Source organism: Crocuta crocuta, unplaced genomic scaffold (assembly GCF_008692635.1).
Source record: "Crocuta crocuta isolate KB4526 unplaced genomic scaffold, BGI_CrCroc_1.0 scaffold99, whole genome shotgun sequence".
Taxonomy (NCBI): domain Eukaryota; kingdom Metazoa; phylum Chordata; class Mammalia; order Carnivora; family Hyaenidae; genus Crocuta; species Crocuta crocuta.
In genome coordinates this window covers 7,687,085-7,705,263 of record NW_027551560.1, presented here as the reverse complement: position 1 = coordinate 7,705,263, position 18,179 = coordinate 7,687,085, and the positions used below count along the sequence as shown (strand labels likewise).

At 36.2% G+C, this 18,179-nt stretch overlaps 2 protein-coding genes across 2 annotated transcripts in view; one reads left to right on the top strand and one right to left on the bottom strand.

Annotated features, from left to right (window-relative positions):
* Positions 1–17,139, top strand: part of ZNF510 (zinc finger protein 510) — a 28,997-nt gene extending 11,858 nt beyond the window's left edge. The window contains exons 5-7 of the mRNA XM_077749544.1: positions 12,129–12,255; positions 12,551–12,646; positions 15,044–17,139. Coding sequence (XP_077605670.1) covers positions 12,129–12,255; positions 12,551–12,646; positions 15,044–16,740 — 1,920 coding nt within the window. The 3' untranslated portion in view covers positions 16,741–17,139. The remainder of the gene's footprint in view (positions 1–12,128; positions 12,256–12,550; positions 12,647–15,043) is intronic.
* Positions 9,878–18,179, bottom strand: part of LOC144219524 (zinc finger protein 37A-like) — a 93,589-nt gene continuing 85,287 nt past the window's right edge. Inside the window, exon 6 of the mRNA XM_077749545.1 lies at positions 9,878–10,821. The gene's annotated coding sequence lies outside the window, so the exon portion shown is untranslated. The remainder of the gene's footprint in view (positions 10,822–18,179) is intronic.

Here is an 18,179-nt window from a genome sequence, read left to right as displayed (position 1 = left end):
AGCTCGAACCCATGAACTTTGAGATCATGACCTGAGCTGAAGTCGGACACGCAATCAACTGAGCCACCCAGGCTCCCCAGGTTACAGCTTTGTAATACAGCTTGAAGTCCAGGATTGTGATGCCTCCAGCTTTGGTTTTCTTTTTCAGGATTGCTTTGGCTATTTGGGGTCTTTTCTGTTTCCATACAATTATAGGATTGTTCGTTCTAGCTCTGTGAAGAATGCTCTTGTTACTTTGATAGGGATTGTGTAGATTGCTTTGGGTAGTATTAACATTTTAACAATATTTGTTCTCCTATCCAGGAGCATGGAATACTTTTCCATTTTTTTGTGCCTTCTTCAAANGCTGTCTTTATTCCATTGGATATTCTTTCCTGCTTTGTCAAAGATTAGTTGGCCATATGTTTGAGGGTCCATTTCTGGGTTCTCTGTTATGTTCCACTGATCTGAGTGTCTGTTTTTGTGCCAGTACCATACAGTCTTGATGATTACAGCTTTTTTTTATTAAAAAAATTCTTTTTAATGTTTATTTTTGAGAGAGAGAGAGAGAGACAGCATGAGCAGGGGAGGGTCAGAGAGAGAGGGAGACACAGAATCTGAAGACAGGCTCCAGGCTCTGAGCTAGCTGTTGGCACACAGCCTGATGTGGAGCTCGAACCCATGAACTTTGAGATCATGACCTGAGCTGAAGTCGGACACGCAATCAACTGAGCCACCCAGGCTCCCCAGGTTACAGCTTTGTAATACAGCTTGAAGTCCAGGATTGTGATGCCTCCAGCTTTGGTTTTCTTTTTCAGGATTGCTTTGGCTATTTGGGGTCTTTTCTGTTTCCATACAATTATAGGATTGTTCGTTCTAGCTCTGTGAAGAATGCTCTTGTTACTTTGATAGGGATTGTGTAGATTGCTTTGGGTAGTATTAACATTTTAACAATATTTGTTCTCCTATCCAGGAGCATGGAATACTTTTCCATTTTTTTGTGCCTTCTTCAAATTCTTTCATAAGCTTTCTATAGTTTTCAGTGTATAGATTTTTCACCTCTTTGATTAGGTTTTTTCCTAGGTATTTTATGGGTTTTGGTGCAATTATAAATGGGATCGAATTCTTGATTTCTCTTTCTGTTGCTTCACTCTTGGTGTATAGGAATGCAACTGATTTCTGTGCAATGATTTTATATCTTACGACTCTGATGAATTCATGGATCAGTTCTAGCAGTTTTTTGGTGGAACCTTTTGGGTTTTCCATCTAGAGTATCATGTCATCTGTGAAGAGTGAAAATTTGACTTCTTCCTTGCTGATTTGGATGCCTTTTATTCCTTTGTCTGATTGTTTNAGAGAGGGAGACACAGAATCTGAAGACAGGCTCCAGGCTCTGAGCTAGCTGTTGGCACACAGCCTGATGTGGAGCTCGAACCCATGAACTTTGAGATCATGACCTGAGCTGAAGTCGGACACGCAATCAACTGAGCCACCCAGGCTCCCCAGGTTACAGCTTTGTAATACAGCTTGAAGTCCAGGATTGTGATGCCTCCAGCTTTGGTTTTCTTTTTCAGGATTGCTTTGGCTATTTGGGGTCTTTTCTGTTTCCATACAATTATAGGATTGTTCGTTCTAGCTCTGTGAAGAATGCTCTTGTTACTTTGATAGGGATTGTGTAGATTGCTTTGGGTAGTATTAACATTTTAACAATATTTGTTCTCCTATCCAGGAGCATGGAATACTTTTCCATTTTTTTGTGCCTTCTTCAAATTCTTTCATAAGCTTTCTATAGTTTTCAGTGTATAGATTTTTCACCTCTTTGATTAGGTTTTTTCCTAGGTATTTTATGGGTTTTGGTGCAATTATAAATGGGATCGAATTCTTGATTTCTCTTTCTGTTGCTTCACTCTTGGTGTATAGGAATGCAACTGATTTCTGTGCAATGATTTTATATCTTACGACTCTGATGAATTCATGGATCAGTTCTAGCAGTTTTTTGGTGGAACCTTTTGGGTTTTCCATCTAGAGTATCATGTCATCTGTGAAGAGTGAAAATTTGACTTCTTCCTTGCTGATTTGGATGCCTTTTATTCCTTTGTCTGATTGTTTAGGCTAAGACTTCCAATACTATATTGAATAACAGTGGTGAGAGTGGACATCTTTGTCGTGTTCTTGACCTTGGGTAAAGCTCTCAGTATTTCCCCATTGAGGATGATATTAGCGGTGGGCCTTTCATATATGGCTTTTATGATCTTGAGATATGATCCTTCTATCCCTACTTTCTTGAGGCCTTTAGTCAAGAAAGGATGCTGTATTTTGTCAAATGCTTTCCCTGCATCTATTGAGAGGATTGTGTGGTTCTTGTCCTTTCTTTTATTGATGTGGTGCATCACAATGATTGTTTTGCAAATATTGAACCAGCCCTGCATCCCAGGTATAAATCCCACTTCATCATGGTGAATAATTCTTTTAGTGTATTGTTGGATCCGGTTGGCTAGTATCTTGTTGAGGATTTCTATGTCCATGTTCACCAGGTAAATTGGTCTGTCGTTCTCCTTTTTAGTAGGGTCTTTGTCTGATTTTGGAATCAAGGTAATGCTGGCTTCATAGAATGAGTTTGGAAGTTTTCCTTCCATTTCTATTTTTGGAACAGGTTCTAAAGAATAGGTGTTAACTCTTCTTTAAATATTTGGTAGAGGGGAGCTNTGGTAGAATTCCCCTGGAAAGCCATCTGGCCCTGGACTCTTGTTTTCTGGGAGATTTTTGATTTCTAATTCAATTTCTTTACTAGTTATGGATTGGCTCAAATTTTCTATTTCTTCCTGTTTCAGTTTTGGTAGTTTATATATTTCTAGGAATTTGTCCATTTCTTCCAGATTGCCGATTTTATTGGTGTATAATTGCTCATAACATTCTTTTATTATTGTTTGTATTTCTGCTGTGTGGTTGTGATCTCTTCTCTTTCATTCTTGATTTTATTTATTTGGGTCCTTTTCTTTTTTGATCATACTGGCTAAGGGTTTATCAGTTTTGTTAAATTCTTTCAAAAAACCAGCTCCTGGTTTCATTGATCTGTTCTACTGGGTTTTTTGTTTGTTTCAATAACATTGATTTCTGCTCTAATCTTTGTTAGTTCCTATCTGCTGGTTTTGTATTTGCTGTTCATTTTCTAGCTCTTTAAGGTGTAAGGTTAGGTTGTGTATCTGAGACCTTACTTCCTTCTTTAGGAAGGCCTGGATTGCAATATACTTCCCTCTCTGCCTTTGCTGCATCCCAGAGGTTTTAGGCTGTGGTGTTACCATTTTCATTGGCCTTAATGTACTTTTTAATTTTCTCTTTAACTTCTTGGTTTGCCCATTCATTCTTTAGTACGGGATGTTCTTTAGTCTCCAAGTATTTGTTATCTTTCCAAATTTTTTCTTGTTATTGATTTCGAGTTTCATAGCATTGTGGTCTGAATTCATATGAATTTTAGGAACAACATTTATGAAGGGTTTTGACACAGATGTCATTGATGAAAAACACAGCCTTTGGGGTTTTGATACAGATGTCATTGAATCTGTAGATTGTTTTGGAGAGTATTGCCATCTTAACAATATTAAATCTTACAACGGATGAGCATAGTATATCCTTCATTTATTTAAATTTTTAAAATACAGTCAGCAACGTTTGCTGCTGTTGAGTGTACAAGTTGTGTACCTTCTTTGTTAAATTTATGCATACATATTTTATTTTTTACTTTCTTGTAAATGGAATTGCTCTTTATTTTTTTTATTGTTCATTGCTACTGTGTAGCAATACAATGATGTTTTAGTTCATCTTAAATCCTGAAAATGTTCTGAATTTATTTTATAGCTCTAGTAGTTTTTATAGATTCTTTAGTGTTTATATTTTAAATATAAATATTTATATATTAGATCATGTGGTCTATGATTACAGATGGTTTTACTTTTTCCCTTTTTAATTTTGAAGTCTTTGTTTTTTTCTTGCCTATTTGCTCTGGCTAGAATTTCCAGTATAATAAATAGAATTGGTTACGGGTGCCTGGGTGGCTCAGTTGTTGAAGCATCCAAATTCAGCTTAGGTCATGATCTTAAGGTTCGTGAGCTCAAGCCTTGTATCGGGCTCTGTGCTGACAGCTCAGAGCCTGGAACCTGCTTTGGATTCTGTGTTTCCCTCTCTCTCTGCCCCTTCTCTGCTTGCACTCTTTCTCTCTGTTTCTATCAAAAATAAACATTAAAAAAATTTTTTTAATAAAAAAAAAGAATTGCCTACAGCAGGCATCCTTGTCTTATTTTTCATTTTTGGAGGGACACATCCTATATTATAGAATTGTGTTGATGTTAGCTGTGGGTTTATCCTAAGTACTTTTTTTTCCAGTAAACTCTATCCCCAATGTGGGGGCTTGAACTCAAGACCCTGAGAGCAAGAGTTGAATGCTCAACTGACTGAGCTAGCTAAGCTAGATGCCAGATAAGTGATTTTTACTGTGTTGAGTAGCTTCCTTTTAATTCCTAGCTTGTTGATTGTTTTTATCGTGAAGGGGTATCTGATTTTGTCAAATACTTTTTCTATATCAACTGAGATGATCACGGTTTATTTCATTATATTATTACTATAGTAATAGATTGATGTTCGTCTGATGAGCCATGTTTACATTCCTGGGATAAATCCTTCTTGGTCATGGTGTATAATAATCATTTTGATATACTGCTAGATTCTGTTTTTTTAGTATTTTGTTGAAGAGTTTTACATCTGTATTCATAAAGGATGTTGATCTTTAGTTTGTGATTTCTTAGTCTGGCTTTAGTGTGAAGTAATTCATAGAATAAGTTAGGAAATGTTCCCTCTTCTATTTCTGGAAGAGTTAGAGATAGATTTGTATTGGTTCTTAAATGTTTGATTGAACTCAGTCAGTAAAGGCATCTAGTACTAAGCTTTTCTTTATTGAGAGGTTTTAAATTTACTGATTCAGTCCTCTACTATGGATCTGTTCAGATTTTCTGGGTTTTTTTGAGTCAGCTTTAGTAGTTTGTATGTTTCTAGGAATTTGTCCTTTTCCTCTAGGTTATGTAATTGGTGTACAGTTGTTGATAGTACTCTCTGATAGTACTTTTTGTTTCTGAAAGGTCAGTAGTAATGTCCTCTACCTTCATTTCTGATTTTAGTAATTTGAGTATTTTTTTTCTTGGTCTACCTAAAGGTTCATTGGTTCTGTTGATTTTTCAAAGAACCAGCTTTGTTGTGTTGATTCTGTTGTTTTTCTGTTCTTTATTTTTTGTTTTCTTCAATCTTTATTATTTCTTTCCTTCTTCTAGTTTTGGGCTTAGTTCACATTTATTTTTTGTAGGTCCTTAAGGTATACAGTTAGGTTATTGACTTGAGATTTTTTTTAATGTAGGTGTTACAGCTATAAATTTCCCTGTAAGCACTGCATTAGCTGTATCTTAAGAGTTTTGGTGTATGTTGTGTTTTCATTTTGTCTCAAAGTATTTTCTAACTCCCTTGTGAGTATTCTTTGATCTTTGGGTTTTTTTTTTTTTAAGAGGGTGTTGTTTTGTTTTCACAGGTTTTTGCATTTTCCAGTTTTCTCATTGATTTCTTGTTTCATTTTATTTTGGTCATAGGAGATACTTTATATGTTTTTAACCTTTAAAATGTATTGAGGGGTGCCTGGGTAGCTCAGTTAGAAAAGGCCAATTCTTCATTTGGGCTCAGGTCATGATCCCACAGGTGGTAAAATCTTAGCTCTGGATCAGGATTCTCTCTCCCTCTCTCTCTGTGCCTCCCCTGCTCGTGCTCTCTCTCTCTCTTAAAATAAGCATTTTAAAATGTATTGAAACTTATTTTGTGGCCTAATATATAATCTACACTGGAGAGTGTTGCATATGTACTTGAGAAGCATGTGTATGCTGCCAGTGTTGGCCTGAGTGTCTTTGTAGATATCTATCTTTATATCTGCCTTGGTCCCAGCTGATATAGTGTTGTTTAAGTGTGTTTTTCCTGTATTGGTCTTCTGTCTGGTAGTTCTATCAATTATCAAAGTGAAGTATTAAAATCTCCAACTGTTAATGTTGAATTGTCTTTTTAATTCTGTCAGTATTTTGAAGCTCTGTTGTTAGGTAAGTGTATGTTTATAATTGGTGTATTGTCTTCATATATTGACACTTCTACCATTAATAAAATGTCGTTTTTCTCTCCTATTTTTGTCTTAAAGTCTATTTTGTCTAATCCTACTATAGGCAATCCAGGGCTCTGTTGGTTACTGCTTACATAGTGTATCTTTTACCAGTCTTACTTTCAAGCTATTGTGTCTTGAAGTGTAAAGTGTCTCTAGGAGACAGGATATAGTTGGATAATGTTTTTTAATCCATTCTGCCAGTCTCTGCCTTTTAATTCACGTATTTAGCTACTAACATTTAATGTGATTACTGATACGTTTTGTCTTCCATTTAGACATTTTTAATCAGTGTTCCATTTAGATATGATTAAGTCCTTTTTGTTTCTTTACTTCACCATTTTTTACTTCTTTCGTGTTAAATCAATATTTCCTAGTGTACCATTATAATTACTTTGTGCCTTTACTACATTTTTTCCTATTAATGTTACCTTGTTGATTACAATTAACATCTTAACTATGACAGTCTTGTTCGGATGAATACCAATTTCAATAATATACTAAAACTTTCTACCTTGTTGATCACAGTTAATAACTATGACAGTCTTGTTCAGATGAATACCTTAGTTTCAACAATACACTAAAAACTCCTCAATAGTTCCAGCCCCTTCTGCTTTGTGCTTTTACTATCGAAATTACATTTTTATTCATTGGGTGTACATTGTGTGAGATTTCTAATTACTGTTGTATGCAGTTGTCTTGAAACCATATAGGAGAAGAATATAGAAAATACACTTACAGTGCCTTTTGTATTTTCACCTGTGTAGTTAACTTCTACCTATATGGTTTTCTTTATTCATGTGGATGTGAGTTATCTCATGTATTCTCATTACAACCTTGAATGACTTCTCTGTTAATTGTTCTTATATCGCTTGTGTAATATTGACAGATTTTCCCAGGCCTTGTTTATCTGGGACTGTCATAATTTCTTCCTCATTTTTGCTGAATGCTGAAGTCTTGATTGACAGTCTTTCCTTTCAGGGCTTTAAATGTGTCACACTACTGTCTTCTGGTGTCTCTGGTTTCTGATGACATATCAACTGGTAATCTTATTTGGGAGTCTTTAGACGTGATAAGTCACTTCCCTTTTGCTGCTTTCAAGATTTACTCTTTGTTTTTCTGCCCCTTTGTACTCTCTCCTTTTACTTCTCTTGTGTGGGTGTTGCTATGTTTAAATGTTTGATTGTGTCCTATAGGTCCCACAAAAACAGGCTTTTTGTTCATTTTCCCTATTTTTACTTTCTGTCTTCATATTGTATCAGTTCAGCAGGTTTATATTCAAATTGGCTGATTCTTCTGCATTTTCAGATCTCCCTTTAAGACCTCTAGGGAATTTTTCACTTCAATTATTTTACTTTCATGTTTCAAATTTTCAAATCCTATAATTTCAGAATTTTAGTTTACTTTTTCATTACATATGTATTATTTCTGTCTATTTGTATTACTTATTTTGTGAGACTTCCTTACCATACTTTCTTTTGGTTCTTTAGATGTGGTTTTCTTTAGTTATTGCATATATTTAAAACAGTTTATTAAAAGTCTTTGTCTAGTAAGTCCAATGTCTGGACTTCCTCAGAGGCAGGTTTTACACTCTGCCTGTATATATGTTTCATACATAGGTTAGGGTTTGTTTTTTTTTTTTTTCTGTGTATGAGCCATAGTTTTTCATTTGTAGGTCTCAAATTTTTGTTGAAAACTTGACATTTAATATATAATGTGCCAGGGTGCCTAGATGTCTCAGTGGAGCATGGGATTCTTGATCTTGAGGTTGTGAGTTAGAGCTCCACGTTAGATTGAGAGAGTACTTAAAAAATAAAATCTTAGGAGTGCCTGGGTGGCTCAGTTGGTTAAACATCCAAATAATGATTTTATCTCAGGTTATGGTCTCATGATTTGTGGCATCAAGCCCTGTGTCAGGTTCTGCACTGACAGCGTGGAGCCTGTTTGGAATTCTCTCCCTCTCTCTCTCTGTTTCCCCCTTCCTTGCTTACATGTGCACTCTCTCAAAATAAATAAATAAAACCTTTAAAAGTATATAAATAAGTAAAATCTTAAAATATATATGTATATATATCACTAGAATATCACCGACCACTGCTGTTTTGATTAGTGACTCTGTTGAACAGAATATGTACAACCTATATTCTTTGTCATATGTGGTCACTGAAGTCTCCACTCCATTAGCTAAATATCAGCTAGTAATTGGACAATGATTTCCGTAAATATTTGTAACAAGTAAGGCTCCAGTCTTTGCCAACATGCTCTGTATGTTGGGGCATGCCTTCATACAGTTAGCCTGGTATTTTACTCTCTTGTATTCACCTTTACTTTTCTTTCACGGAGTGTCAAGGTTAATGAGAGGCAAATTTAGTACCTTCTCAGGTATTTCCTGAATATGCACATAGCCCAGAGCATGTGTGCCACCTTCTAGATTCCCAGAGATATGTCTGAGCTTTTCAAAGCCCCTTCTGGATATATCATGCTCCAGCTTTTCCCTTTAAGCTTTTTAATTAGACTGTTGTTTCCCTTAATTGTTATAAACTGCCTGAAGTAGCCACGATGGTAAACAATATCCCCCTTTTTTTTCATTAACTAATGTCATATCCTCAGAGAAAATGCTATTTGCAGTCCGTGAGCTTTGAGTCATGTCAAATGAAAATAGCCTTATGAATGAACTGTTCCAGGGGGCTAGCAAACAGGTCAAATAATGACAGTTCTCTGGAAGTGGGGCTTATCTTCTAATTTAACCTCAGTCTTAGGCCCTAAGAACTTGCATCTCACCATTTTATTACTTAGGAAAAATAGGGCAAATGGGTCTGGGCAACATTTTGGTAGTGTCTGCCATTGCTCTCTCCTTACTGCAAAAAGATACCATCAGTGGCCTCAAGGTATGTGTTTTTTTTGACTTTTCCCTTACAGATTAAGTGTTCTATAGTGGAAATAAGCAATATGGATGTGAGTGGATTTAAACAGTAATTCTTTTCCCCCTATACTTGCCAGCATCACATGGGGCAGAAAGGGACTTCCTCTTAATTCTCCCGCAGTCCTCTCTGTGACATACTGGGTTACTGGAGAAACTCTCACAAATCACACTATGTCTGTGACACACACCACCTCTCTAGGGACTTCACACTTTAACTTTGTGCACATGGGTCTTTAGCAGTTAGTTAAATTTTCTCTCCCTTTATCTTCCTATTATTTTATGTGAAGTTTGGTTGCATAAGGTCCAGTAAGCAAACAGTTGCGCTCTGATTCTTCCTACTGGTGCCTATCTCTCTCCTCATTTCAAATTGTTTATTTGTTATGCAATTTCACTTCTCTGATGAATTTTTTAAAATACCTTAATTTTCAGTCTGCCCAGCTTGTTCTTGTTGTAAGGATGTTAATACTGCTCTTTTCAGCTCTCTGTATCTCTGAACTAAAAGCCAAAGCCAAACTGTATGTTTGTAATCTTTTCTAATTTGGTGATACTTCCTGTTTTTAATATGCAAAATGCACCAGGAAATATTTTGTTATGATTAGGTTATCCTATATGTTTCAGTTACTCAAATTTGTTATTTATGTCATGTAAATCTTCTGTGTGAGTGGTCAACAAATTTTATATGTAAATGTCACATAGTAGGCTTTGTGTGAGACAGGGTCTCTCGAAATACTGAACTCTACAGTTGTAGTGCTCTAGCAGCCATAGATAACATAACAAATGAACATGACTGTGTTCCAATAAATTTTTATTTACAAAACGAAAACAGGGGCACCTAGGTGGCTCAGTCAGTTAAGTGTCCAACTTCGGCTCAGGCCATGATCTCAGAATTTGCAAGTTTAAGCCTCGCATTGGGCTCTATGCTGATGGCTCAAGAGCCTAGAGCCTGCTTCAGATTTTGTGTCTCCCTTTCCCTTCGCCCCTCCCCTGCTCATGCTCTCTCTCTCTCTCTCTCTCAAAAATAAATAAACATTAAAATTTAAAAAAAAAAAATGAAAAAAAACAGTGGGCCAGATTTTTCCTCTTGGCTGTTGCTGATCCCTTTCTAAATCTCTATTGTTATTGTTGTTATTTTCTGCTTGTCCTGTGAGTTGAGAGTTGTGTTAAAATCACCAATTGTAATTACGGATCCCTCTATATCATTTCTGTTAACTTTTGTTTATACATAATTGATTCTCACTATTCTCAGTGGTTATTTTCTATAGAATCATTATGAGCACTGAATTAGCAAATACTGCATCATTCTCCTAAGGGGAAGTACAGGGTTAAGTTCCAGTGACTGTCCAGTCACAACATTTTGGTCAACCATTCAACATACAGTCTTATTTTATGTGTGTTTCTGTTTAAAAATACCATATTTAATATAGTGTTGATTCATTAGCAGGAACTAACAGCCATCAGCATCATAATTAATTCTCAAAGTTTATCTAACACATTTGGTTTCTCTCTAAGGCATATCACATACTTCTTGCACTCGGGAACACTAGACAACATTTCTGTATTACACAGGGGTGGCGGAGCTTTTTAAAAAGTGAAAACACCAAGAAAAAGCACAAAAATGCTAAGAATGTGCTAAATAGACTGCAAAAAATTTTTTTGTCAAAGCATTATCTTTAGTTCCAGCTGGGAAAACATGGGCTGAGCACTCAAATATTTTTAACCATTCTTCAAGTGTCCATAAATCCTGAAAAATCAAAAGTATTGAGGTTAGAAGTAAATTTTAGTGAGGTGAATTTGCAGATAGAATCAGTGAATAAGATTGACTGTATTTGGAAGCTGTGCTTTCAAATGCATACCAATTTATGATTTTCATATCTTCTGTTAAAAGGATCATAAATTGTTATTCATTATGTTTTATCATACTTTCTTATGTATATTTTTTCCGTTTTGTTATTTTCAATCTACATATATCCCTCTCTATTAATTGTTAATCTTTAATTGGATTGGGTTAGCCCAGTGGTTGGCAAATTTTGTCTGCAATGGGTAAGATAGTAAATGTTTTCACTTTTTATAGTCCTCAGGTATCTGATGGAACTACTAGGCTCTGCTGTTACAGCATAAAAGTTACCATGAAGAGTACAGAATGATTGGGTGTGTGTGGTTATGTTGCAATAAAAACTTTATTTATTAAAAAAGTGGCAAGCTGGTCATAATTAGCTGACCCCCTACCCTAGAATATACCCAGGGTAGTATATTTAGGATGTGGGATAAAAATTGGAGGAAATTTATCATTTATGCTTAAAAGAATTTTAAAACAAAAGTTTTACTAATATACTTATTGATAGTTCATGTGTAGAACTCTTAAAAATATAAAAATGAAGTTATGGGTTCCTGGCTGGCTCAGTCAGTTGAGCATCAACTCTTGAACATTTTACTAGTTGAGTAGCTCCAAAATAAAATTATCATGGTGCCTGGATGGCTTAACTGACGTTAAGCATTCGACTCTTGATTTCAGCTCAGGTCACAATCTCACAGTTGATGGGTTCGAGTCCCACATCAGGCTCTGTGCGGACAGCATGGACCCTGCTTGGGATTCTCTCTCTCCTTCTCTTTGAGCCCCTCCATTTCTCTCGCTATCTCTCAAAATAAATAAACATTTCAAAAATTAAAGTTAAGGGGTGCCTGGGTACCTCAGTCGGTTAAGGGTCTGACTTCCACTCAGGTCATGATCTCACAGTTCGTGGGTTCGAGCCACGCATCGGGCTCTGTGCTGACAGCTAGCTCAGAGCCTGGAGCCTGTTTCGGATTCTGTGTCACCCTCTCTCTGACCCTCCCCTGCTCATGCTGTCTCTCTCTCTCTCTCTCTCTCAGAAATAAATAAAATATTTAAAAAAATTTTTTTCAAAATATTAAAGTTAAAATTAGATTCAAAATAAGCATCCTTTATATTTATTTTAAACTCTTTACAGTAAACATAAGAATTGTTTTAAGGGTATTTTCTTTGTCACCTAATTATGAACCCTCAGATTGAACAGAAATATACTGTTGCAGGCATCAGTGTCATTCAAGGATGTGACTGTGGAATTCACCCAGGAGGAGTGGCAGCAAATGGGTCCTATTCAGAGGACCCTGTATAGAGATGTGATGCTGGAGAACTACAACAACCTGGTCTCAGTGGGTGAGCGTATAAATATAACTTACCCTCGTCACACCATATAGAAGGTATTTCCTTTTATGCACCAATACACATGAATACTTTATTCAGATTTTAATGTTATTTAGGCATTTCATTCAGGAATATAAAATTAGTAGCTATGCCCTTTTGGAGATAATAGAAGTGTTTTGTCAACTCTCCATGATAAATCCAAACCAGGATCTTCAGGATGCAGCTCCTGAAGCTGTATCTTTTTACACTTTTGGAGACTAAAAAGCTCATCATCCATCCTAAGTATCCCACTGTTCCCTGTTTACAGGGAACTGCATTTCCAAACCAGCAGTAATCTTCAAATTGGAGCAAGGAGAGGAGCCTTGGTTCTTAGAGGAGGAATTCTCAAACCAGAGCCACCGAGGTGAGTGACTGAGCACTAGCAGATAGAATTCTGTAGAGGTGGTTAGACTCTAGAAAGTCAGTTTGGTGATAAAAACCTTTGTATTTCAAGACTTTTCTTTTAGGCTCAAAGGTGCAAAAAGCATCAATCAAAAGAAAATGATTAATAAACTTGACTACATTAAAATTGAGACCTTTGTTTATAAAAGATACCACTAAAAGACAAGCTACAGAGTAGCAGAATATGTATATAGTACAAGTAACCTAGAAAGGATAAGCATCTTGATGGGGCGCCTGGGTGGCTCAGTCAGTTAAGTGTCCGACTTCGGCTCAGGTCATAATCTCACGGTTCATGGGTTCGAGCCCTGTGTTGGGCTCTGTGCTGACAGCTAGCTCAGAGCCTGGAGCCTGTTTCAGATTCTGTGTCTCCCTCTCTCTCTGACCCTCCCCTGCTCATGCTGTGTGTGTGTGTGTCTCTCTCTCTTGGAAATAAATAAAACATTAAAAAAAATTTTTTTAAAGAAAGGATAAGCATCCTGAAAATGTAAAAACTTCCATAAGTCAACATAGGAAAAGGTGGCAGCCCAACTAAAAAATAAGTGAAAGACTGAACAGGAAATTTCAAATGGCCATTAAATCTTTGAAAATGTGTTCAGTCTCTCATTATCTTTCATGGAGTGCAAAATAAAATATAAAGTGAGATGAGAGATGTACGAAGTGACATTAAAAATTCTGGCAAAGCCAAGTCCCAATGAGGATGTGAAATATTAAAGAATCTTACTCACTGATGGAAAATGTAAATTGGTAAAACCACTGTGTTATCAGGAGGATGTTATCAAACCAGGTTAAAGTTCTACATAACTTTAACCAAGGAATTCCTTTCCTAACTGTATAACCTACAAAAAGGCATGATTGTATTTCTCTAGGATAAATAAAACAATATTTGTGGCAATATTGTTTGTTCTTGTTTTAAATTGGGTGCATCAGCAATAGAATGAAAAAATAGTTGTATTCCTTAAGGGATAATTAGCTATATAATATTAAGCAAAAGAAAGCAAACAATATAAGTATGCCTGTTGATTACATTTATGTAAATGTCAGAAATGCAAAACAATTACATTTTTAGGAATTTATTTTTTGGTGGTAAAACTACAAAGAAAACCAAGGAAACAATTATATAAATATTAGGGGAGTATGAACTCTTAAGCATGAAGAAGTTGTAACTGGGCAGAGATAAATAGGGATTTTTGCAGAGCCATTTTGGGTTCTGTTTCTTGACATGGTTTCTAATTACACCAGTGTTCGCTCTGTACTGTTAAATTGCACATATAAGTTTTAATTGCACATATAAGTTTTATGCAGATATAAATTATGTTTCATACTTAAGAGAGTGAAGAGATGAGCCTAAAATAGCAGATGGTATTTACAACTCATAAATGCTTCAAAGGATGGACATCTAGAATTCATAAATGATTTGGACCTTTCTTAAGTGCCATCTTTGCAGTAAGCCCTTCCATGATACCCCATTTAAAACTGCACCCCTTAGAGCACCTTACTGGTTCAGTCAATAGAGTACGTGACTCTTGATCTCAGGATCTTGAGTTCAAGCCCCACACTGGGCATAGAGCTTGCATACATGCATACATATATAAAATACACCCCTCACATCAAATTAAAATGTGGAAAATTAGGATGAGGTGATCAGTTCACTTACTCAACTTTGATAAATCAAAGGTACCACAGCAGGAGTTGAGCAGTGAATCTAATTTAGTTGCAAGAATGGATTTTCCTTTCATCTTTTACACGTGATTGTATTTCTGTGACTCATAAGATGGGTTAGATCCCAAACTATAAACTTCTTCATTTAATCGTGAGGAAACTTGTACTATCAATTTTAATTTGATGTTGAAGGATTTAATGGAAATAAGAGATAATCAAATGGGAAGTAAAGACTCTTGAGTACTCTTCCAGTATGGTTTCTAGATAGTGGAGGACTATAATATACTTCCTCAAAGCAAACTCTTCAGTTGGGCCTAGCTGATCAGTGCTCATTATCTCCCAAGTTTTTTTGTTACTGTATTTAAGTTTATATAGTCCAGTTGGGTTCATCCCATTATCTGGTTTTCCTGCTGCCTAAAATAACTACTCCTGTAAAAGTCAATTCAATTGCTATTCATTCTCTACCCTGGCAGGAAAATCCAATTTATCACAGTCCAAATACAGTATACATTTATTACCAGTTTCATAATTGTCACTGTATTAATCTTGTTTTTTAAAGGAGGGTGAAGATATACACACAGATAAATTATTTAATCTTGAAAAAAAACAAAAAATAAAATACAATATAGGCTATATGTTTTTGTCCCAGCCATAAGAAATGTAAGATTCATAAGATGTTTTCAATTTCTCTCCATTTTAGAAGACTACAGAGATGATGACCTGATCAAGAGGAACAAGAAAATCAAAGACAACCACTTTCAGAAAGTAATATCCATCGATAATAAACCATTGACTGGGAAGGAAGAGGAAATTTTGGGAAAACAGTTTAATCTGCACATAGCTCCTATTTCAACAAAAATGTCCTGTAAATATGACTCATGGGGAGTAAACTTGCAAAATATTCCCCAATTTATCATTAATAATAGAAGCCATTCAACAAAAAAATCAGATTGCTGTAGTGTATGTGAAAATTTTTCTTTCAAAATTAAGTTTGAGAGAACTCATACTGGAGAGAAGTTATATGAATATAATAGAAGTGGGGAAGCTCTCAGTTGTAAGGAAAATTTTCCTGAGAGTCAAAAGTGTCAAACATTGGAGCAAGCTTTTAAATATAATGAAGTTGGAAAAACCATCTATGATGAGGCTGCCTGTGTTACTCATAAGAATATTCACACAAGAGAAGAATCCTATCAAAATGAATTTAGGGGAAAAAATGAAAAACCAACAGTCTTTAACTATAAAAGAACTGGGACAGGAGTGAAACACCCTCATCTTAACCACAGGGGGAAATCTTTCTGTGAGAAGCCAGCTATTAAGGAATACAATAAATTCAACATGTCTCTGAAACATGATGAATGTAATGCAGATGGGAATAATTTCAACAGGAAGTCATACTTTACTCAACCTTGGAGAACTGTCACAGAAGAGAACCCATTAGTATGTAATAACAGAACACAAACTGGGGGTAAATCCTTTGACTATCTTGAAGATAGGAAATCCTACCAGATATCAGTCCACAAAGTATGCCAGCGAAGTCACTCTGAGGTTAAACCCTATAAATGTAATGAATGTGGTAAATCTTTCCTTCAAAAAGGACACCTCATTCAGCATCAGAGAACTCACACAGGAGAGAAACCATTTGAATGTAATGAATGTGGGAAAACCTTCTCCCAGAAGTCACACCTCAGTACACATCAGAGAATTCACACAGCAGAGAAACCCTATAAGTGTAATGAATGTGGGAAAACATTTGTCCAGAAGTCAACCCTCAGGGGACATCAGAGAATTCATACAGGAGAGAAACCTTATAAATGTAGTGAATGTGGGAAAACTTTTGTTCAAAAGTCAACCCTCAGAGATCATCACAGAATTCACACAGGAGAGAAATCCTTTAAGTGTAATGAATGTGGGAAAACTTTTGGTCAGAAATCAAACCTCAGAATACATCAGAGAACGCATAGTGGTGAGAAAACATATCAGTGTAACGAATGTGAAAAATCATTCTGGCGAAAAGACCATCTCATTCAACATCAGAAAACACACACAGGAGAGAAACCTTTTAAATGTAATGTATGTGGGAAAACTTTTGCTCGTACATCAACCCTTAGAGTGCATCAGAGAATTCATACTGGGGAGAAACCATTTAGATGTAATGAATGTGGGAAAAAATTTGTCCGGAAGGCAATTCTTAGTGATCATCAGAGAATTCATACAGGGGAGAAACCTTTTCAGTGTAATAAATGTGGGAAACCTTTTGGCCAGAAATCAAACCTCAGAATACATCAGAGAATTCACAGTGGTGAGAAATCTTATGAATGTAATGAATTTGGAAAATTGTGTAAGAAGTCAACACTGAATATTTGCCAGAGAATTCAGGGAGGGGAGAAATCCTGCTGATAAAATAACTGTGGAAAATCGTTGTGGCTGAAAGACCAAGCCATTTGACTCCAGAAAATCCACACAGGAGAGGAACCACATACATCTGAATGTAGGAAGACTTTTATCCAAAACGCAACCTTGAATGTTTATCAGAGAATGCACACAGGCTGATACTTCTTTCAAAGGACTATGGAAAGCCCTCTTGAAAGAAGCCATGCCTTGTAGATAACTCACACAAAATTGTCTGGTCTCCCTTTCTTCCAAGTAGGGCTTTGGGACTGGCTGGTGGACCATGGATGTTCATGTTGTATGCCACATCCAGTTCTGACAAACTACTGGGATGCTGTCAGAATAAAACAGAGATGACCCAGGACAACCTTGGGTATCACGCTTCAACATGGCACAGCTTTTTATAAGATAAAAGGGTGCCTAAATATGTAGAACAAAATTCTCATTTACATATTCAACATTTGAACATTTTGTGATTAAGAAGTAAGCTTTTGCTCTATTGAGCTCTTAAGTGTTTAGGTCTATTTGCTTATTAACATAATTTAGTCATCCCTCTGCTGGGGAGGCAGAAAACTGTTGAGTAAGCCAAGCTTACGTCAGCCAGCGGGTATAATGCTTATTAAAGGTTTGGTGTTGGGGGGAGTCTGTCAAAGATCATCAGAGACTTCATTTAAAAAAAAATCTTCTCCTTTCAACATAATGAAATAAATGATACACCTGTAATGGATTTTGATGAACCAAAATGTTGAAAGGATTTTTTGGTTGAAATGTGAGCATACCTCATGCAACCAAAGTAAATGTGGCTTATTGAATGTCATGAAGCCACTCTCCTTCCACATTTTCTCATGCCTCCATATACCCTAATATCAGCTGCTTTAGGGGAGAGAAATTTTCCTGTCTCCAGGGGCCATTGATACCCACCCAAATATTTTGGGGAACTGTAGGGAGGAAAGGGGCCCAAATTTTTCTGAATCTGTTGGTGCCCAGGTCAACATCTTATCAATTTCCATGGAGTTAGTGGGTATCTAGATTTAGAAAATGTTGTTAGGGCAGGGTTTACAGTAGGGGAGGGAAACGAATGTGATCTTGGAATAAATAAGGCCCTTTAGGCCAGTACAATATACTGTGGTTACTTCTAAATCTGAAAGTATAGTAGGAATGTGTTACATTTTATACTTCCTTTTCCCATAACTCAGAGGGGATTCTCCTAGTCAGAAAAAGTTGTGTGTAAAGAAGATACCTTTGAGGTCCCACAGCCCTTAATGACCACTTTGGGCTTCAAGTCTCTGACTAGTCATTCTGTTGATTGGAATTTCTAGCAAAAGGAAATGCCCTTGGGGTGGGGTAGAAGGGTTATTTGACCTGATACCCTAATGAAGCTATCAAGTATACTCCTTTTGTAAAGCAGCCATTAGCTTACTATTGGGCTCTTTTACACTAGACACCTG